Source organism: Physcomitrium patens, chromosome 2 (assembly GCF_059467195.1).
Source record: "Physcomitrium patens ecotype Gransden chromosome 2, ASM5946719v1, whole genome shotgun sequence".
Taxonomy (NCBI): Eukaryota; Viridiplantae; Streptophyta; class Bryopsida; order Funariales; family Funariaceae; genus Physcomitrium; species Physcomitrium patens.
In genome coordinates, this window is record NC_143411.1 from 22,024,457 (window position 1) to 22,046,973 (window position 22,517).

General features: G+C 34.8%; 1 protein-coding gene across 6 annotated transcripts; it reads left to right on the top strand.

Moving 5' to 3' along the window:
- The first annotated feature begins 15,541 nt into the window (after positions 1 to 15,541).
- LOC112279160 (putative protein phosphatase 2C 5) lies at positions 15,542 to 19,960 on the top strand. Of its 6 annotated transcripts, none has more exons than XM_024513324.3 (8): positions 15,542 to 15,782; positions 17,027 to 17,359; positions 17,457 to 17,628; positions 17,761 to 17,911; positions 18,070 to 18,244; positions 18,428 to 18,556; positions 18,980 to 19,197; positions 19,344 to 19,960. In XM_024513324.3, exons 2-8 carry the CDS (start codon positions 17,105 to 17,107, stop codon positions 19,543 to 19,545), a joined length of 1,302 nt encoding a protein of 433 aa, XP_024369092.1. In that variant the 5' UTR covers positions 15,542 to 15,782; positions 17,027 to 17,104; the 3' UTR covers positions 19,546 to 19,960. The 6 variants fall into 6 exon arrangements, with proteins under 6 accessions (XP_024369092.1, XP_090104463.1, XP_024369094.1 ...); XM_090248337.1 differs by having other exon boundaries at positions 15,615 to 15,773; positions 17,038 to 17,359; XM_024513326.3 differs by having other exon boundaries at positions 15,639 to 15,773.
- The last annotated feature ends 2,557 nt before the right edge of the window (positions 19,961 to 22,517 follow it).

Genomic DNA, 22,517 nt, shown 5'->3' on the forward strand with positions numbered 1-22,517 from the left:
AATGCCTTTAGATGACACCATATGTGCCAAAAAGGTGACTTCTAACTTCCAAAGTTCATATTTTGATTACTTGCAATAGAAGTAACTATCTTATAGCCGGCGCATCAATTCTCATTGGTCTTGTTCTTACTCTTTAGGAATTTTACCATATACAAAGATATCATCAATAAAGACAACTATATATTTGTCTAAAAGGTTTCAAAATAATCTATTCATATATCCTATGAAAGAGGCTGGAGCATTGATGAGGTCAAAAGATAAAACAAGCCATTCAAAATATCCATAGCATGTACAAAATGCTATCTTTTTAATATCTTTTCTTGCAATAGATGTATGACAATATCTACTTCAAAGATCTAATTTACTAAAGATAGTCACATCTCAAAGTTGGTCAAAAAGATCATCCACATATAGAATTGAATGTGTATTTTTAATAGTCTACTTATTGAGACCTCAATTATCAATGCAAAATCAAAGTCTACCATCTTTTTTGGATGCAAAGAATACATGTACTCCCTATGCTGATGAACTTTCTCAAATAAGGCCCTTTTCTAAGAGTTAGTCCAATGTTTTCTACAGCTCTGTAAGTTCATTTGGTGCTACGTAATGAATTGGCCGACTTCCTGGTTTGACTTCAAGTAATAGTTCTATTTGAAAGGAGGCACCTCAATTAAGAGACATACCACTAGGTAGGTCCATTAGAAAGGCATTTTGATATTTTTGTATGAGCTGTTTTGTCCATTCTACTCCTTTGGCTATCTTTTCTACTATTGATGCAAGTTTTGAAACCACCATATACACCAATTACTTATGCTATATTTTCTTCTTCATAAATATCATCTTTATGAGTAAGTCTTTAGTTGCAAATTATTTTTCTTCTTCATTTGATGTGAAGGTACAAAGAATTGCCTTGCATCCACCATCTTTGAAGGAAATTATCCTTGCTACCTAATCAACTTGCTTATTTTCTACTTCCAACCATGGCATATCAAGAATAAGATCATATCTTAGCTTTGTTACCTTCACCCTCTGTCTTAGGATGTAGGTGTTAATCAACCTCAAAATTTCTTCTTCACATGTCTGATTTAATATGTTGTCTCGATTATCTACAAGGTATATATTTTCTTTCTTGATTACATTAATTTTAATTCGAAGTTGATAGATAATTTCAATTAAATGTAATTTTTCATAGAGCCATAATCTATAGCGCTGTCACGGACATACATATAATTACCTATATGAATAGAGAAAAGTATGTAAAAGTAGATAAAAGTAGGTTAATTGTGTAATTTCTTCTAGAGAAGCTTCTTAGAAGCTTCATAGACGCTGCTTTGACTTTATAGGAGTCTATAGTTGACTTTTAGGTTAGAAACTTGGTCAACAAGTTAGCCATGTGCCACACATGTTGGAAGCTTAAAGAACAAGCTAACTACGTGGTCCATCCATAGAAAACTTGCCTTGCAAGCAAAGGCATGTGGCTTAGAAAGTCAACATATATTGGAGGTCTTATAGAACATCGCCACGTGGCTTCTAGTTAGATAGTATATATAGAGGCAAGAGTGAAGCCCTCTTCACTCTTGTCAACTCCTTTCTTGCTTCTAGTCTAGTTTCAAGGGTCTCTAGTTTTCTTGTATTTTGGCAATAGCCATTCCAGTTTCTTTCTTAATATACATATTTCTATTTTTTCCTATTTCTTTTTGAGAAAAGTCTCACATACTCTTTAGCTTTCATCGAGTTCTTGTCCTTGACAGATTGACAAGAGTACACTTACAATATCAGAGCTTTGTCTTTTCTTGATTAAGAGTGGATTACCCCTTTTTCTTGATAAGACATAAGCGCATTAGAAGTTGCGGATTACCCTCTTTTAAACTGATATTGTTCTTAGTATTTTCTTTGTTATCAATTCCTCTCTTCTATTTGTTTTGAGCGTTATTAGACATCTTCTCTTTTCTAAGTGCTACTATGGCAGAGCTTGTTGAAATGAAGAGTGCAATGGCACAGATGCAAGAACAATTGAGGGAGTTAATGCTTGCGATGCATCAACTCAATTTACCACCACAAGGAGCAACAAGAATGGTAGGAAGTGAAGATATAGAGATGATTGGGGCTGCTTCAACATCTGCACCAAACCATGTCCCTTCTCCCAGAATGGAACACCCTTCGAGTGTTAGAGAACCGAGAGTTGCCTTGCCCGAGAAGTTTGATGGTACCAGATCCAAGTTTCGAGGATTCATCAATCAAGTGCAACTAGTGATTGAACTTCAACCCCAGAGCTATCCAACTCCAGGGTCACAAGTTAGATTCATTGGTACACTTCTTTCAGGTTCAGCATTGTCGTGGTTTTCATCTTTTCTTGAACGACGAGATCCAATATTGGATAATCTGGAGGCTTTTTTGGCGGAGTTTCGATCCATGTTTGGAGAACATGATGCAATTCGTGTTGCAACCAATAAGATCCGTATTTTGCGACAAGGCAATCGATCAATAACATTATATGCTTCGCAATTTTGACAACTTGCAACTGATATCAAGTGGGATGATGCCGCACTTGTGAGTCAATTTCTCTACGGATTACAATATGAGGTAAAGAAATTGATGCTTAATTTACCTGATCCTCAAACATTGAGTCAAGCAATTGACTTTGCTGTGAAGTGCGACAATCGACTTTTTGAATTTCGATCCGAGAGTCGCACAAGTGGGCCTCAACGTTACTACAATTCAATGGCAACACCGACGTCTCCTCAACACATACCTTCAGAAGTAGAGGATATGCAAATTGATGCGGTACGTTTCAAACCTCTTACTGGGCAAGAAAAGTCTCGTCGTCAACAAGAAGGATTGTGCTTATATTGTGGAGAACCTAAGCACACTGCTCAACATTGTCCAAAGAAGCGACGTAACTACAAAATGAGGAGTACGGTTGTCAAAGAAGACAGTATGTCGGAAAACGAGTACATCCAGCTACAATAGGGACCGTGCGGCTGGAATCTTGTACAACTTCTAATGAAGGTCCTATCCTCTCCTCAGAACCATCTCTTTGTTTTATAATAGATGTGCGTTTAGGACCTAATAATTACAAAGCCTCTGCCTTGGTAGATTCAGGAGCCTCATCTTGTTTTTTAGATGAAGAATTTGCTAGATGTCATAGAATATCATTAATACAAAAAACTAAACCTATACACGTAGAAGTCATAGATGGTCGTCCGTTGTCTTCTGGAGATGTAACTCACGAAACACTTCCTGTAGATGTAGTAATAAATGGTCATAGTAGTTGCGTAATTTTTAATATAATTAGATCTCCCTCTAATCCAGTAATTTTAGGCTTATCATGGTTAGAAAAGTATAATCCTCGAATAGATTGGATTTCTCGTAAACTCGATTTTCCTCAAAGCATTAGTAACAGTTCTATTAATCAAGTAAAAAATCATGAGTCTAGTATAGTAAAACTCGCACTTATAGGTGCAAAAGCATTTATACACGCAGCAAAAGAAGGATCAACTTTTGCTATTTATGCTGCACCTATTTCAGAAAGCGTAAAGACTTCAAGTGGCATTCCAAGTCAATATCAGAATTATCAAGACGTTTTTGAGAAAAAGAATGTAGATATTCTTCCTGAGCATTGCCCATACGATTGTTTAATCGATCTCAAGGAAGGAACTCTACCACCATTTGGACCAATTTACAGTTTATCGCAAGATGAGTTGGCTGAACTCAAGACATATATTGACGAGAATTTAGCGAAGAATTTCATACGCCATTCAAAATCTCCAGCAGGAGCTCCAATTTTATTTGTAAAGAAAAAAGATGGATCTTTACGAATGTGTGTTGACTATCGAGGACTCAACAAGATCACAATCAAGAACAGGTATCCATTACCTTTGATATCAGGACTCCTTGACTAGTTAAATCAAGCTAAGATCTATACAAAAATAGATCTAAGAGGAGCATATAATCTAGTACGGATCAAAGAAGGAGATGAATGGAAGACTGCGTTTCGAACCAGGTATGGGCATTTTGAATATAATGTCATGCCTTTTGGACTCACGAATGCACCAGCTGCTTTTCAACATCTCATGAATGATGTATTTTGTAAATTTTTAGACAATTTTGTCGTCTGCTACCTAGACGATATCCTGATTTATTCTAAGAATGTTAAAGAACATGAAATACATGTTCGTCAAGTATTACAAAAACTCAGAGATACAGGATTGTACGCCAAGATGGAAAAGTGTGTATTTCACACTACTCAAGTTGACTTTTTAGGATACATCATTTCAAATGATGGTCTCATGATGGATTCTAAGAAAGTCCAAACAATCATGGATTGGAAGATTCCAAGGATAGTAAGAGATGTCCAATGTTTCTTGGGATTTGCCAATTACTATCGGATCTTCATCAAAGATTTCTCATGAGTTGCAGCTCCACTTACACGCTTGACTAGTAAAGATAAATTCCAATGGAATCAAGAAGCGGAAGCAGCATTTGAAGCCTTGAAGACATCGTTTGTCTCTGCACCAGTCTTATATCGTGTTGACTTTTCCAAGGTATTTTTTATGGAAACAGACGCATCGGATTTTGCCTTAGGTGCAGTTTTATCACAAATGGGAACAGATGACAAACTTCATCCGATAGCTTTTCATTCAAGAAAATTCTCAGCAGCCGAGATCAATTATGAGATCCACGATAAAGAACTTCTTGCAATCGTGGATTCCTTTCAAGAATGGCGTCATTATCTAGAAGGTGCTTCTAGTCCAGTCACTGTGTATACAGATCACAAGAACCTCGAGTATTTCATGTCAGCACGCGTGTTGAATCGTCATCAAGCTCGTTGGAGTATGTCTTTGTCAAGATTTGACTTCATTATCACTTATCGGCCAGGAAAACAACAAGGTTTGTCCGATGCCCTGTCTAAACGTTTTATTTTGCACCAAAAGAAGGAGATGCAGCTTTTGAGCAACAAAGAACGGTCCTCTTGAAATCGGAGCAATTTCATCTCCGAGCAGTGAAATCAACATTGACTGTTGATTCAACTTTTCTCAAGCAAATCCAGTCCAGTATGTCCTCAGACCCTCTTGTTTATGATATCGAGAATAATTCTTCCAAGTCTCAATATTCTTCTAAGTTCGAGTTCAAGAATAATCTATTATATTTTGAAGGACGCCTATATGTTCCAGAAGGAAAAGCACGTTTACGTGTTCTTCAAGCACGTCATGACTTTCCAGCAGCAGGGCACTTTGGATATAATAAGACTCTGGAACTCATATCAAGAGATTTTTGGTGGCCACAAATGTGGAAGTCAGTCAAAGACTTTGTACAATCATGTGATATTTGTTCAAGATCAAAAATTCCTCGTCATCAACCTTACGGACTTCTTCAGCCTTTACCTATACCAGAACAACCATGGTCTTCTGTTTCTATGGATTTCATCACAGATCTTCCAAACTCAAGATCTTATGATTCTATATTTGTGATAGTAGATCGTTTCACCAAGATGGCACATTTTGTGCCATGTACAAAATCTATCACAGGTGAAGAAACAGCTAAGCTTTTCATTGATAATATCTATCGCTATCATGGATTACCTAAAGATATCATATCGGATAGGGGAACTCAATTTGTGTCAAGGTTTTGGAGGACCTTTTTTAAGATTTTAAAAGTGGACATAAAGCTATCTTCAGCTTTCCATCCTCAAACTGATGGACAAACAGAGCGCGTAAACCAAGTCTTGGAACAGTATTTAAGGTGTACCATCAACTACCAACAAGATGATTGCATAAACCTTCTGCCATTGGCAGAGTTTGCTTATAATAATACGGTACATTCCTCCATGCAACAAACACCTTTCTTTGCCAATTATGGCTATCATCCACGACTTGATACTTTTGATTTTTCAAAAGTTGATAATCCTGCAGCAGAAGATATGGCAAATCGGTTGTCAGAGTTACATGCAATAATGAAGGCGCAGTTGAAGAAAGCTCAAGAACGACAAAAGATAAATACAGATGTATATCGTAAAGAGCAACCACAACTCAATGTGGGTGATAAGGTATGGCTACTTCGTCGCAATATCAAGACCACTCGACCTTGTGACAAATTGGACTATCGTAGGCTTGGCCCCTTTTCTGTTTCTGAACAGATCAACCCAGTTGCATATCGGTTACATCTACCGGAGTCAATGAAGATCCATCCTGTATTCCACATGTCTCTTCTTGAACCATATAAGACAGTGGATATACAAGGAAGAAGACAAATGCCACCGCCTCCTATAGAAGTAGATAATAATGAAGAATTTGAGGTAGAAGAGATATTAGACTCAAGGCGGCGTCAAAATAAGCTGGAATATGTTGTTCATTGGTGCGGATATGATATTAGTGAGCGCACATGGGAGCCATCCAGGAATCTAGCAAATGCATCAGCTAAAGTCAAAGTTTTTCATCAACGACATCCATCAAAACCAAGATGAAAACCTCTCTTATAAAAGAGACAAGATTGAGGCAAGATAACATTCAATTTCCTATCCTTGTTTGTAACTTCTTTGCATTTTGTGACGCTAATTAGATGGAGAGCCAACAACCAGCGGATTCAACTCAAGAACCTTCGTTTGCTGACTTACCGGATGAGACATTGCGATTGTCACAACCTTCAAGACGACGCAACCGAGATGAAGACCCTCAAGAACGACATGTTCCTCCTCGAATAGATGGTGAGATACAACGCGTTTGGTATCACGACCTTGGAAGAGATTCTCGATGTTTGGTGATATTATTGGATATAGGAACGACTCCTGATGGTGTTTCAAATGTATTATTTGAAGGAAGTTATGAAGGCCTCAACAGTGATCAAATAACAGGGTGGTCTTCTCGCCCTGGAATGGGACACTATCGATGGCTTAGAGGACCCATCAACTATCTTCGAAGAGAACAAAGATCAAAGTATGTAGCAAATACAATTCGCCGCATATTAGATTTTCTCAATATATAATCACCGCTCCTCGTGGAACTCGTCCCTAGAAGGGGGGGTAATGTCACGGACATACATGTAATTACCTATATGAATAGATAAAAGTATGTAAAAGTAGATAAAAGTAGGTTAATTGTGTAATATCTTCTAGAGAAGCTTCTTAGAAGCTTTATAGACGCTGCTTTGACTTTATAGGAGTCTATAGTTAACTTTTAGGTTATAAACTTGGTCAACAAGTTAGCCATGTGCCACACATGTTGGAAGCTTAAAGAACAAGCTAACTACGTGGTCCATCCATAGAAAACTTGCCTTGCAAGCAAAGGCATGTGGCCTAGAAAGTCAACATATATTGGAGGTCTTATAGAACATCGCCACGTGGCTTCTAGTTAGATAGTATATATAGAGGCAAGAGTGAAGCCCTCTTCACTCTTGTCAACTCCTTTCTTGCTTCTAGTCTAGTTTCAAGGGTCTCTAGTTTTCTTGTATTTTGGCAATAGCCATTCCAGTTTCTTTCTTAATATACATATTTCTATTTTTTCCTATTTCTTTTTGAGAAAAGTCTCACTTACTCTTTAGCTTTCATCGAGTTCTTGTCCTTGACAAGCGCTCAACATGGCTGTCCTTTTAGTGGTCCCATTAAATACACTAATCGATTCTTTTTATAATTTTTCAAGGCCAAGCTATTTGTCTCTGAGAGATAGTAGCTATTCTTAGTATTAGCTCTCGGCACTTTTACTAGAAAGCCTCATTTTTGTGATCTATCTCATTATCAACTTCGTGAATCTCAAGACTATGAATCCACCATGTTTTGTTGGTGATTAAATTTTGAAGTTTTGGATAATCTCTGATTTGATGGCTTGACTCCCAATAATAGAAATATAATCCCATTTGTACCAATATTTGTCATCTTTGTCGTATCAATGATCCTTATAGGATATTTATCTCCATTGGCATTGATTGTTGTGCCATAGTATTAGATAATAATATAGGACTTTGTACTGTAGATCATACTCCATATTTTTTGAAATCTATAGCATCAACCCTCTCTGTAATCCTAATTGCTTCTTTAAATGTTTGTGGATTCCTTAGTTCCACCTTTTGTTAGATCTCAGGTTTCAAATCTCATAGAAATTGATCCATCATCTCTACCTCTAAAATATTACCAATTTAGAGATATAAAAACTTGAATTAGGAGATATAATCTTGCACCAACCTAAATTATCTAAGATTTTCCAATTGATTGTGTACTATCTTTTTTACATTGATAGATCAAAATTGATTCCTAAACTTGGTCTTAAACTCTTCTCAATCACAAAATCTACCTTGAGTTCCATAGCTTTGAACTCAATGTCAGTACCAAATGGCTGTTACATCTCTCAAATAGTTGATTACATACATAATTCTTTCAGTGGTATTTATCTCAAATAGTTGGAAGTATTGTTGCATGTTAAAGAGCCATTAGCATATATCTTCTTATGTTGAAGTCTTTGAGTATGTACTAAGTTTATTCAATTTCAGCCTAGCAGATGTTGGTTCTTTTATCCTAAAGGCTTTTATTTGCCATTGCAAAGTAATTATTTGGCTTAAGAAATGTTGTATTTGAGCATCTATCTAGGATTGTTTTGCCATATCTCCTATGCTGGAATTTCCTCGCTAGACTCTACTATTGTAATACCTTCTCACCTTTTAATTGACTTTTTAAGAATAGCTCTTAATAGCTTCAACATAATATCTAGTGTGACCACAATAATTCACCTCAAACAAGATGATGGCTATCAATATACTACCAAAGAAAAATCTAATACTTGCTCTAATACTAATGAAATAAAATCAATCTAACTTGAGAGTCTAAGACTCCTCTAATCTACAATCATATAAAACCTCATCACAAAGTAGGATAAAATAGATCAAAAAAAATTAAGAATAATTAAATAAAATAAGACATAAAAGAAAAAATTGTGGAAATGGAAATAGAACAAAACAGAACTCAATAGGGAGGTGCAAAATCAAAATTTAATAAGAGAGAAGGTCCAAAGCCATACTTCACCAGATATCCAAGAGGCCTTGACTAGTCCTATTTATACTTTGTTCTACTACCTTAGACTTTCTAGAATGTTCTTAGATAATAGATCCTACTTAAATAGTTGTCCTAAATTTCTTCTAGAAGGTTCCATAATGGATTTTACCTAAATAATCAACCTAATTTCTTTCTAAAATGTTCTAAAATGGATCCTATATGGTCCACTATAATAGTCTCAATTCTAAAAAATTCCATAATTTCTCAAGCATGGTTCCAATTATCTATTTTTATATATAAATAATACAAATATCTTATCTACATGCTATTATATTGAAGCAATCTTTTAGGTGTACTATCAATTATTATCAAAATGATTGAACAACTCTTTTGTCATTGACAAAGTTTCTGTATAATAATTCAATACACTCTTCTACTCAACAAATATCTTTTTTTTGCCAATTATGGTTATCATCCATGACTTAATACTTTTGACTTTTCAAAAGTTGATAATCATGTGGCAAAAGATTTAGCAAATCATTTATGAGAGTTACATACAACAATAAAGGCACAATTAAAGGGAGCTCAAGAATGACAAAACAATAATTCAAATGCCTATTGCAAGTAACAACCATAGTTCAACATGAGTAACAAGATATGGTTATTCCATCATAATATCAAGATTACTTGTCTTTGTCATAAGGTAGACTATTATAGGCTTAGACCTTTTTTCTATTTGTGATCAAATCAATTATATTACTTATTGATTACATCTATTAGAATCTATAAAGAATCATTCTATATTTCATATATCTCTTTTTGAGCCATATAAAAAAATAAATATCTCAAAAAGAAAAAAGAAATACCACCTCTTCCTATAGAAGTCAATAATAGTCAAGAATTTGAGGTCGAAGAAATCTTAGATTCAAGGCATTACCAAAGTAGGTTAGAATATCTTGTTCATTGGTATGGATATGATATTAGTAAATATACATGGAAGCTAGTAAAGAATTTTGCAAATATAGCAAAGAGAGTTGATGCTTTTCATTGACGACATCTTTTAAAATCAAAATGAAGAATAATAAATCTTTGCTATAAAAAAATTAATATCCAAGAAAAAGAAAACATTCTACCTTCTATCTTTGTTTGTAGCTTCTATGTATTTGTGACATTAAAGAGAAAGAGAACTAACAATCAACAAATTTAACTCAAGAGCTTTCATTTGTTGATTTATTAAATGATTTATTGTAATTTTCACAACCTTCAAGGCAACGTAATTGAAATGAAGATCTTCAAGAACAACATATCTTTTTTCAAATAGATGGCAAAATACGACATATTTGGTATCACAACCTTAAAAGAGACTCTTAATATTTTATGATTTTATTAAAAGTAGGAATATTTCTTGAGGGTGTTTCAAATATTTTATTTGAAGAAAGATATAAAGACCTCAAAAATGACCAAATAAAAGGTGGTCTTTTTATCATGGTATGGAATATTATCAATGGCTGAGAAGACCTATCAACCATCTTCAAAGAGAATAAAGATCAGAATATGTGGCAAACATAATTTGTTATATTTTGGATTTTTTTAAGATATAAAGGTTGCTCCTTGTGCAACTTGTCTTTTAAAAAGTAAGTTATATCATAGAAATATATAATTATTCTAATATTTACTTATATGATTAAATAGAAGTATGTAAAAGTAAATTTATTTCATTCATTTTCTAGAGATGCTTCCTAAAAGCTTCATAGATATTACTTTGACTTTACATGTATTTGTAATTGATTAGTAGATTAGAAACTTGAATAATAAGTTAATCACATACTGGTAGCTTGTTGAAAAAGCTAACTATGTGGCGTATATATAAAAAACTTGCCTTATAAGTTAAGATTCATGTCTTGTAAAGTTGATACGTTTTAGAGGTCCCATTGGACATTGCCATATAACTCATAACTAAGAGTATATATGGCGGCAAGAATGAAGCCTTCTTTACTCTTGTCAACGCTGTTATAATACGTGAAGTCTTGCTTGAGAATGCTCTAGGCACTTGGATAAAGAAGATAGAATGGAAATTATAACAACAAAATCCTAACTCTAATAGAATACTAACTAAATTCTAATTAGACCATAATAATATTAAGCAAGCTTTAATCAAATTCAAAGAAATCTTAAAGAAATATTATAATGATCACAAATATATCTCAAATATATCTCCATTCAATCTTAATTTAATCCTAGTTAAAATACTATTGGACTTCATTCAAATTTTAGACCAAAAATAATTAAATCTTAAATCCTAAATAAATCCTAATAAAATCCTAAATCCTAAATCAAATCCTAATTAAACCTTAAACTCTAAATCAAACTCTAAACCTTAAAACAAATCCTAAATCCTAAACCAAATCCTAACCAAACCCTAAATCAAATCCAAACCAAACTCTAAACCTTAAACCAAATCCTAACCAAATTCTAAGTCTTAAACCAAATCCTAAATTCTAAACCAAATCCTAAATAAACCCTAAATTAAATCCTAAACTAAATCCTAAATCCTAACTAAATCCTAAATCAAATCCTAAATCCTAAATAAAATCCTAACCAAAGTCTAAATCCTAAACCAAATCCTAACCAAATTCTAAACCAAATCTTAAATCAAACTCCAACCAAATCCTAAATCAAATCCTAACCAAACTCTAAACCCTAAACCAAATCCTAATCAAACCCTAGTAATTTTCACAACAGATTAAAACCTCAATAATTAATGAATGAACCATTGATCTTAATTAAAATTTTGCACACTTCTTAAAAACTAAGTTGAAAACAATCACAAAATTTTGAAAAGGATCGGAATTACCAAATAGACGATAACCTCAAAAACGTGCTCGGGTATTGGTCAGCTTCCTTCTCCAACCTTGATGCCAATCTTCCAAAGCCAATATCTCTCCTTTTCACCATTCGATTGATTTTAAAATTCTCATAAACATAGAAAAACAAGTCTGATATTCTCTCACACAAATTTCACTCTGATCCAACTAGTAGATTGCAAGAAATCTTAAAAACCCTCACTAGACCTAAAATTCTACTTTCTGAGACCTTGACTCACTTAAACCTCAACAACCCTCAATTCAACTATTAGATCACGCTCAAATTTACAACACATATTGAATACAAATATAACCATTAATCCACAAAATTTCACCTATAGGTCTGTTACAAAACTCTTGAAATCACTCAAAACATAAATCCTATTTTATTTCATAAAATCCAAGTCATCCAAAACAAACCTTGACTTTGCAAAGCTCTTACAAAATCAATACAGATTCAAATCATCCAAAATCAATGTTCATAGATACCTTACCCAATCTTCTATCAAATTCTACTCTCCAATCTACAAAAGAGTCCCGGAGTTGTCATCGAGATTCGGTTTTGTGCCTCAGGGTCTGATTTTGACCTTGGTTCATAACCGGTCCTCTCCGGGTATCAACATCTAATTTTTCTAAGTAATTTTTACTAGAATTTACTCTCAATTTCTTCCTAAAGATATCTATATCATTTATTTTTTCAATCTACCTTATTTTGCCTTATTTTTGGCCCTACAAAGTAAGTAGAAGCTATTTTTTCTAAAAAGGCAGCATTACTACTAAAAGTTTTACTACCTTCCTATCTTTTATTCATATTTTTCTACTTTTTCTTTTAACTTGGCTCTTCAATAATAAGATCCATATTATCATCTTTCACCATATAGTCATGTTTTAACACGACAATGCTTTTTCTAGACTTTAGTCTTGTTTGAAGACTTTCTAGTCTTCTTATCTTCGATACTAGTCATTCAAGTTTAATACCATATCACCTTTGAGTGACTTTTTAGTTCTTTTGAGTGACATAAGAGTATATTAAAGATCTCTTTCTTCAAGATTCATATCCTTGATAGTTCTACTTATAGACAATCTTTTTTACTATATTATTAGAAAACACAATAATCTTTTGAATTTATTAATGCAACATCAAGTTAAATCTTTAAGCCTATGTCACAAATTATTTACTTGACTATTTAATATAATGATTTAAAATTTAATTAATTTTTCTTTTTTTCTTTTTTGTTACAAATCCAAGCTTACCTAATACTATAATATAATCTTTACTATCAACTATATTTATAAGACATTTCAAATTCACTACAAGAACTTCAAATTTGATTCTAAAATTTTTTATATAAAAATATCTTTCTTAATACTGCATTAAATAATATGAAGTAAAGGCAAAAATTTGGTTTTGAAAAAATAATTTGTAAGCCACATCAGTGGAAGATGTGCAATTTACAATATAAGTAAATATTTGATATTATAATAAAAAATAAGCTAAAAAAAAGAGATCGAGTAATCGTAGCTACAATGTTAAAATAATATAAAGTAATGAAATTCTTCTTTGTATTTTATAATTTATTTTGAAGCTTGCAATTGGATTATCGGTGATTTGATCTAAAAAGTTTGTGATTTTCTTGATTAAAATCTACTTGTATTTAAAATTTTTCTTCCAAGTTTTTTAATTGTACTTCTAATTACTTGGTCTATATCATTTGCTAATGTCTCTGTTAAAATTTTCTTGTATTTCACAATTCGCTCTAAAGTCGCAATATCTATTATCAATTTTCAACTTTAAATTTTACTATTATCTTAATTAAAATTTATAATTAATTTTATATGTACTTAAAATATATAAATTATAAATATTTTATTTATTTATTTTTAAAAATAAGATATATAAAATATATAAAAAAAATCTAAAAAAATCCAAAAATATATATATTAAGATATGAAAAGGCAATTGTCTTTTCATTTCTTTGTAAAAATATCTTTTGATGCTGATACCTTGATATCTTTGTATTAATTCCTTGTTATATTTAAAGCCAAAAAAATATTTTCCTAGTATGGCTTATTTGATATATGAGAATAGTAGTCAATATACAAAAAGTTAAAGCAATTGTAGAAATATCTTTCTATTGTGTACTTTACACTTTAATGACAAATAAAATAATTCTTTATAGATTTAGAGAATATTATTGAAAACATAGAGTACAAAAATATACTATTTAATTTTTAAATGATCTCCTTTGTTTTATTTGATTGTAAGGAATATTATTTGATTGAATTTAAAGAAAAAACACGTCTATTTATTGAAAGATGAGATTTATCTTTAGTAAATTCATTTTAGAGTAAAAAAAATTGGTTCAGTTTAATTTTTAAATTTCTTAAATGTAAAAATCCACATGTTATTTTCCATAATTACAGTATCTCTAAAATTCATTTTTCTTGAGTTTTGTTGTATCTGCAATCCTATACATTAAACCAATATTAATTATTTAATTTTAAGTTTTAAAAACTCTTCTCATCATCTTGGGCAAAATTCGGAATCATGCTGTATTTAAAAATAGGATATCTCAAAAGAAAAAAATGAACCTTAGGAAATCTACAAGTAATGGTATAAATAGCAGGAGCATAACATAAAAGTAAAAATAATTAGAGAAATACCGATTTCTTTTATAAAAGAAAAGAATTGATTCCCTAAAAACATTTTCTAAGAAAATGAGGGCATTAAAGGAGGAAAAACGAACCTTCATAAATTTCTCAAGCAATGTTAAAAATAACACGATTATACCCCACGTGTAAAATAATTAGAGAGTACAACTTCCATCTAAATAAGAAAGAAGAGTCCATTCTCTTCAAAAAAAAAAAAAAAAAAGAAAAGAAAACTTTGAATCTCTTCTCATTGAAGCAACAAATACCAAATCCAAGCAATGATCTCTTTTCAAAACCGTAATTCTTGGAAACTCCAAAATATCATAAAAGAAAACCCAACCATAAATAAAACCAATTCATGGGTAAAAAATCAAACCTCACGTATTGTATAAACAATAAACATCTTCCCACCTACTCCCATTCTTTGACACCACGCAACACCAGTAACCATGAGTTCATTACTTTTTAAAATACTTTTAAAGTACTTTTGGAATCTTCGTGGAAGCTTCGTCGATGTTCAGCAACCGACTTCGGTATAAATAGAATCCGGGCACCGATCGACGATCCGCGTAAAAACAGACCGAATGTCACGTGAAACCGCATGAATTATTGTGCGAGAGAACTAAAAAAGATACAGTTCGAAGCCACGATGATAAAGGGAGCGAGAGATAGGATTAGAGAGATTCTCCGATGCCGCGGCCCGGAGCCCCAGAATGTTTAGGATCTTGGCGTCGATCGGAAGGCTCGCAATTGCTGCTGCTGATTCACTAGAGCAGAATCCGGAGACGTCGAGCTACCGATCGACGCCAAGATGGGAATGTGTGGCATTGAACTGGGATTGTTGAAGACGTGGTGTGGGTTGTATCCGTGTTCGTGGGACCGGATGCTCGTCGATTGGACTGCGAGCGCCGGGAAGCGCGCGTTGTGTGCAGTGGGTCCATTTTCGCAGCGCTGACTTCTTGATTTTCTTGAATGAATCCTCTCTCGCTTTCACTCGCTTGAGGTCGCATAACAGCTAACCTCCTCAAGTAGGCGACACGGAGCAGAAGCAAGAATTCGCCGGATGCTGACCCTGTCGCCGTGTATGCGGCCGCCAGTCGACGTTGCTCTCTGGCAGCTGCCAAGAGAGCCCTCGTCGTCACTGCCTCACCATCAGTTTCCTTCGCTACTTGCTGCCCGCGACGCTCTCTCGCTCACTCGATCGGGACGAAACCTTTGCTTTTGCTCCTGCGGCTTGTGTTTTTTTCCTCGTCTCGGAGGTTCTTAACTTGGCATTGTGGGTAGGTTGGGTGAGTATATATACGAGTTTTCTTCCACTGGGACTGTTTCTGTACCAAGCGCGTTGGGGTCTGGTGGGAGAGCTGCTGGATTGGTCTTGGCAACTGGTTTTGAATGATGTGTGCCCGAGCACGTGGATTCTGGTTGCGAATTGGACGGTTTTGGTGATTGGCTTTTGGTTGTCAGAGAGAAGTTGGCGGAGTGCGTTGAAGGTGATTGCAAATGAAAAGGAATTTGGGTGATTTTGGGTCGACATCTTTGGGTATTTTTGGTCGTTTCTGCTTGAGCTTGCTGATCAAGTCGGTCCTGTTTAGATGATAGGAAGAAAAGGCATTTTGTTGGTGTGTTATCCCCTTTGACTGAGGCCAGGGATTCCTTTCGACGTTTACCTTTTTACACAGAGCCATTGATAAACTGTTGGCTAGCACATCATACTTGTCTCCTTGAATCGCACTGGAAAATCTCGCAATCATCTTGGTACGATGCAACCGAGGCTCGGAAGAACGTTGTAAAGTTCTAAGTGGTTGGTAGTGAAGTAGAGGAGAGCCGCAACTGTTGACGTTACAACGTAGTGAGTTGACGTTACAACGTAGTGCTTTCGACATTGGGATTTTTGTATATTATGAACAGCGAGCTCCCGTTCGCAACTCCCAGGTTTGATATGAAGATTTCGAAGTCTCCATCTCAGTGACTAGAAGGTTTTTTTTATGTTTGGAGGTCGTTGCTGTGGCCTACCAGACTCGTGTTTCCAGGGGTCTACTGCCTTTTTTGGAAGAATTAGGCAGCAGCTGAGCTGAATCGTCTCATGAAAGAGAGCTTCACGAAACTCGTGGACTTTTTTGTTACAAACCCCTCGAAAACTTCTGTTCACTGTTCAAGTGTCAAGCGCACGAAAAATAGAGTATTATTGACGTCAAATATGCAGTTTCTCTTATGATATTGCAGGGGCTGGTCAGCCCCCAATGCGTCTGTTTAGGAGTGTCATGCACAGAGGGCGTAGTTAACCCTGATTGTCTTATTTGAAAACGCACACTCTTGCAGTGTTCAAACCCTCCTAGTTGTAGACCTTCAACCGTTAAATGAGGAATGAGGTGAACAAGAGAATAATTGTACATATTGGAGCTTGAAGGCGTATGGCACTAGGTAGTCATGAAGGAAAAACTGGATTGTTTGGTTTGTGAGAGAATCTAATTACCATTCTCTTTATATTAATCACTCAAGGTTTTTGCAGTCTCTAAATCTCTCCAAACTGCAGGGATTTTTTAGTCACCCGAGTTCGCGTAAACTCGCCGCTTACATTTGATCAAAGAGTTGAATTCGACCGAAATTTACCATGTCCGCCGTAAGTGTGCACCCTACGATGGGTATCCCCCCCAACGGAATCAACATTGTTGGAGACAAGATTTCGCAGCAATTCATCTCCTTGAGTTTACCAAGTTTCCAAGAGCTTCAGCCCAAAGAAGAAGATATCCCTCTGTTGGCTTATGGCAAGCACATGCAGTACAAGAAAGAAGAAGACTTCGCTTTAGCAGTGACGAATTGCGAGAGAGTTCCTGGTGATTCATCAACCAAATTCGGAGCGTTTATGGTGAGTCGCCTTCTTTTCTGAACTACAATTTTCTACTTAATCAGGTTGCTCAATAACCGAAATTTTACTGAAACAAGAGTTTTGGGTTTTCTGGCAGGTTTTCGACGGTCACAATGGACCCGCATCAGCCATATACTCGAGGGACCATCTTCTCAAGGATGTCATGAGTTTCATGCCGCAAAATCTCACCAGAGACGAGTGGTTGGCATTTCTACCGCGGGCCATGGTCGCAGGGTTCGTGAAGACGGACAAGGACTGGCAGAAATTCGGTGCTGTTTATCTGAATCCTCGAAAGCCATCCTTCAAGGCCCATGCTTACATTATCATTGATAGCTATTTCTATTGATATTTGTTACCTTGAAGTTTTGGAAACCTGAGACATTGCTACTTGATTGTTTCAGGTCAAACATCAGGCACAACCGCCACATTAGTAATCGTGGATGGATGGACCGTCACCGCAGCATGTGTTGGAGATTCACGGTGTGTTCTAGATGCTCAAGGAGTAGCGACGCCCCTAACAATCGATCACAGGCTCGATTCTAATGAGGAAGAGTAAGCTAGCTCCCGTCAATGTCTATCTTTACACTGACCGACCGAATCACATGCAATCTCGTGTGGATTGTGGGAACCGTTGCGACAAGTTTGGTGAATCTGCAAACTGCAAAATTTTTTTACGTTTCGTTCTAAGTATGTGCATGATGTGCTTACAGGCAAGAGCGCATTAGAGCAAGTGGAGGAGAAATTGGAAGGATTAAAATTTATGATGGAGAAATCGAGGTTGGCCCACTTAGGGTTTGGCCAGGTGGTCTTTGCCTCTCGAGGTCGATTGGCGACATGGATGTGGGAGATTACATCGTGGCTGTGCCTCACGTTAAACAAATTAAGGTAGCACGAACCTTATTTTTCCATTTTGTTTCCTTTTCATCTGCATGCTGCTGAGTATGAGAACACAGCCATGGCAAGAACTACAGACGCCTGCTATGTTTCTGCGAATTCTGGGACAATCTTTTATGGACTATGGAAACAAATTTGCTTCCAAAGCTTACGAGGGGTAGGGTTACACTCCAGCTTTCACCTGCTGGAGGAAGGCTCATTATTGCTTCGGATGGAGTTTGGGACGCCATTAGTTCGAGGAAGGCAGCCAGATGCTGTCGAGGGGTGCTGCAACCAGAAATTGCTGCCAAACATGTGGTGAAGGTGAGTGTGAGTGTATGTGAGCTTGTTCTTAGTTTTGCAAATTGAGTACTAGACATGCATGAGCTTTAAGAGAGAACACTCGCACGTAATCAGTATAGAGATTTCACCTACTTTACGAAACCGATGGTTTAATCTCTGTGACTGCTCTCACTAAATATTCTTGAACGTTAGCGAACTGCACTCGCAAACTTTTTCTGATTCTTTCAAGGGAAACGTTTATTATTGTGTCATCGGATTCTGCAAAAGCACCACATTGGAACTTCTGAATGGTTTCAAAGGAGGGGTGAATCTATTAATATAACCATAAAGGTTAGAAATGCTTTCTTGAATGTAATATATTATTTACCAGTTTGTAGAAGTGTTTACTGCTAGCAACCAATGTTTTGCAGATACTGAGGAAGTAGTGAGCTTGTTGTTTGTCAGGAAGCAATACGGGCCCGTGGACTAAGAGACGATACGACATGTTTGGTAGTTGATATTGTCCCACGCAATTCTGAAGTACCTTTTGCTCCAGCAATGAAGCAGCAATCTAGCTTTATGAAGTTGTTGCGTTGCGGATCAGTCAAAGAAGCACATATCGGTGACGATGTCCACATAATGGAGGAGATCTTTGATGAAAACTCTCCAGCTCTGGCTGAAAGGTGAACAAACAGATCATGGAACTCATTGGAACTCACCAATTGAAAATTGTATCCACATTTCTTGAGCTATAGAAGACGTATATTCCTCTTATGTTACCATTACACAAGCATGGACCGCATCTGAACTAGTTTTTTCTGTAAACCAGGTTGGGGCCAGATTCGTCGGTCCACGCTGGAAGTGGCCTGTTCCTGTGTGCAACTTGTCACTGCACATTGGAATCCGGTGCAGGAATTTCGGTACACGCTGGAAACTTCTTCGCCCAAGTAGCCGGAAAGTCCTGGGAGGGTCCGTTTCTGTGTGCAAATTGCAAGTTTAAACGAGACACAGCAGCAGAGAAAGGACTCTAGACATCATGTAAAAACAGGATGCTAAACATGATAGGAATCCTTGTTGAAGGCGAGGTGTATTTTGTCTATTTGGAGCCCATGAAATATTATGAGTCAGTTTATATAGGACATAATCGCGGTGCACCATGTGCTGGAACGGCATGCTCAGGATGGTCATAATTGTACATAGGCATACAGAGATTCATTTATGTAACTATAGAAGGTGGCAGCCCAGTAGTTTATCACTTGATCGATCCATCGCTAGAATCACAAAGAAGCAAATGAATACCCATGGATAGAAGGAATATAGTATTTTGCAGTAGAGTAGCAGTGGAATTGAATTTTACATATATTTCAGAAGTGGGTATTTTGGGGTCAGGCACCCACAGATTCACAGCAAATGTATTTTCAAGAGCAAGTTCATGCTTTTCTTTAAGTCCTCGAACTCTCGCAGCCGCTGAGTATGTGTTTCAACTGTACGTGTTGCCAAACAATGGTCAATGCTTTCCGACTGTACACCCTGCGTTTAAAATACTCTTGTACGATTCACTGACCACCACACCCAGTTTGGCACTATTCAGTAATGCTAGATGGGAAAGTCCTGTAAACTGCACTCAAAATGACTGTTTTTTTGCTTTTTCTTTTGTAACAAATTGACCATATTTATATTTAAAGTAGAACAAGCACCCTAAGTTTCTGAAATCCTCTATTCTAGGGCAACAAATTGGCCCCTTAAATCTAACTACTTTGATAATATTTTTGCATAGGATTTTACCTTGTCATCTAATTTTTAAATCTTTTTCAAATTATTTTGTAAGCCATCCATATCTTCTTCCATGTCTTCAAAAAAAATTCATATTTATTTGAATTTTTTTTTTTTTGTTGTTGTTTTGTTTTGTTTGTTGTTGTTTTTGTTGTGTCTGTTTTTACAAATGCAATTGCATTTTAATAAACAAAACCAAATTAGTTTTTTTATTTGGTCATCACCTAAAACTTTCTAATTAAGTTGTAATACATTTTTTTGTAGCTAAATTATTCACATGTATGATTCTCTTCATAATATTTGTATATCCATTTTTTAAAAAAATTAAAAAATTAGATATTTTACATAATTGACTTATTTTTGTACAAATATTTTTTATGGTTTATATTGTTGTTAACTTATAACTACAATCAATATTATTTATATGTATAAAATTGGTTGCAAGAAATTATTTACATAAAAATATTTTATATTAATAAAAAATATTGAATTAGATAATCATTTAATGAAGTAATTCACCAAGCAATTGATTTTTTTTTAAAACTCTTATTTTTGTACCTTTATTAAATTTCAAAACTATATTTCATCTACTTATTTTGTGATGACTACTTCTATGACAATAAAGGTTACTCTTACAAACAAACATTGCCTCTAGCTATATAAATACAAAGTTAATAAATCTAATACTAGCTAAGAAATGGTGGAACAAAAGACAAGGGATGAATTTTGCTTAGTTGAAGGTGTAGAATAAGCTATTATCTTAAGCATTCTAAGAAAATTTAGTTAACAGGTTGCCATGTAGGATGACTAAGTTTCATAAACCAAGTTCTAATATTAAATTATTTTTAATCTCAATTTTTTTAAAAAATATATTTTTTAATTAGTTGACTTTTGTAGTTTATAAAAAATATAATCTAAAATCTACTTTCATATAATAGCTATTAATTTTTTAAAATCTAATTTATTATGAATAATATTCTATTATTAATCTTATAATATCTTCAAAAAAGTTAAATATAGATTTTTTTATTGAAAGCATTTAATTCTATCATTAAGTAATATTAAATTTAAAGAAATAAAAATAATAAGACTTACATAGAATTATCGCTTAATTATAAATTTTGCCAATAAGTAGAGTCTTTGTATATTATTTATCTAGAGTGCAATATTGATAATAATATTCCAATACAAGATCAATGGTAAGTTTGATTTTTATTATTAATATAAAATAAAGGATTGAATAGCCAAATTTCTTTTTTTCATATAAATTTGATTTTTCAACCATAAAATACATAATATTAGTTATTATATCTTCATGCTTCTTAATAATGTGTCAAGGACAAGAACTCGATGAAAAATAATTCAGACAAGTGAGCCTTCACTCAAAGAAAGGTAACAAAATATAAATAAATAAGTATGTATATTGAAAGAGAAACTGGAATGGCTATTGCCAAAAGACAAAGAAACTAGAGATCCTTGAAACTAGACTGGAAGCAAAAAAGGAGTTGACAAAAGTGAAGAAGCCTTCACTCTTGTCTCTATATATACTATCTAACTAGGGGCTATGTGGCGACATTCTATAGGACCTCCAATATGTGTTGACTTTGTAGAACACATGCCTTGACTTACAAGGCAAGTTTTTCTACATGTGGGCCATAAAGTTAGCTTGATCTTCAAGCTAACAACATGTGTGGCACATGGCCAACTTTTTGACCACGTTTCTAATCCAAAAAGTCAATTAAAGACACCTATGAAGTCAAAGCAGCGTCTATGAAGCTTCTAAGAAGCTTCCATATTAAATACTATAGAATTAACTTATTTTTACCTACTTTTACTTACTTCTATCTATTTGTATATGTAATTACTAGCTTACATGATTATGTCCGTGACATTATCCCCCCTTCTAGGGACGAGTTCCATGAGGAGCGGTCATCATATGTTGAGGAAATCTATGATGCGACGAATTATATTCACAACATATTCTGATCTTTGTTCTCTTCGAAGATGATTGATAGGGCCTCTCAACCATCAGTAGTGTCCTATACTAGGGCGGGAAGACCACCCAATTATTTGATCATTGTTGAGGCCTTCGTAACTTCCTTTGAATAGAATATTTGGAACACCATCAGGAGTTGTTCCTACCTCTAGTACAATCACCAAACATCGAGAGTCCCTTCCCAAATCGTGATACCAAACGCGTTGTATCTCGCCATCTATTCGAGGAAGAACA

Excerpts from the sequence above, each read along its gene's own strand:
- LOC112279160 (XM_024513324.3), top strand. The coding sequence starts at position 17,105 with ATGTCCGCCGTAAGTGTGCACCCTACGATGGGTATCCCCCCCAACGGA. Across the intron at positions 18,557-18,979 it reads CTGCCAAACATGTGGTGAAG|GAAGCAATACGGGCCCGTGG; the intron begins GTGAGTGTGAGT and ends GTTGTTTGTCAG. Across the intron at positions 19,198-19,343 it reads TCTCCAGCTCTGGCTGAAAG|GTTGGGGCCAGATTCGTCGG; the intron begins GTGAACAAACAG and ends TCTGTAAACCAG.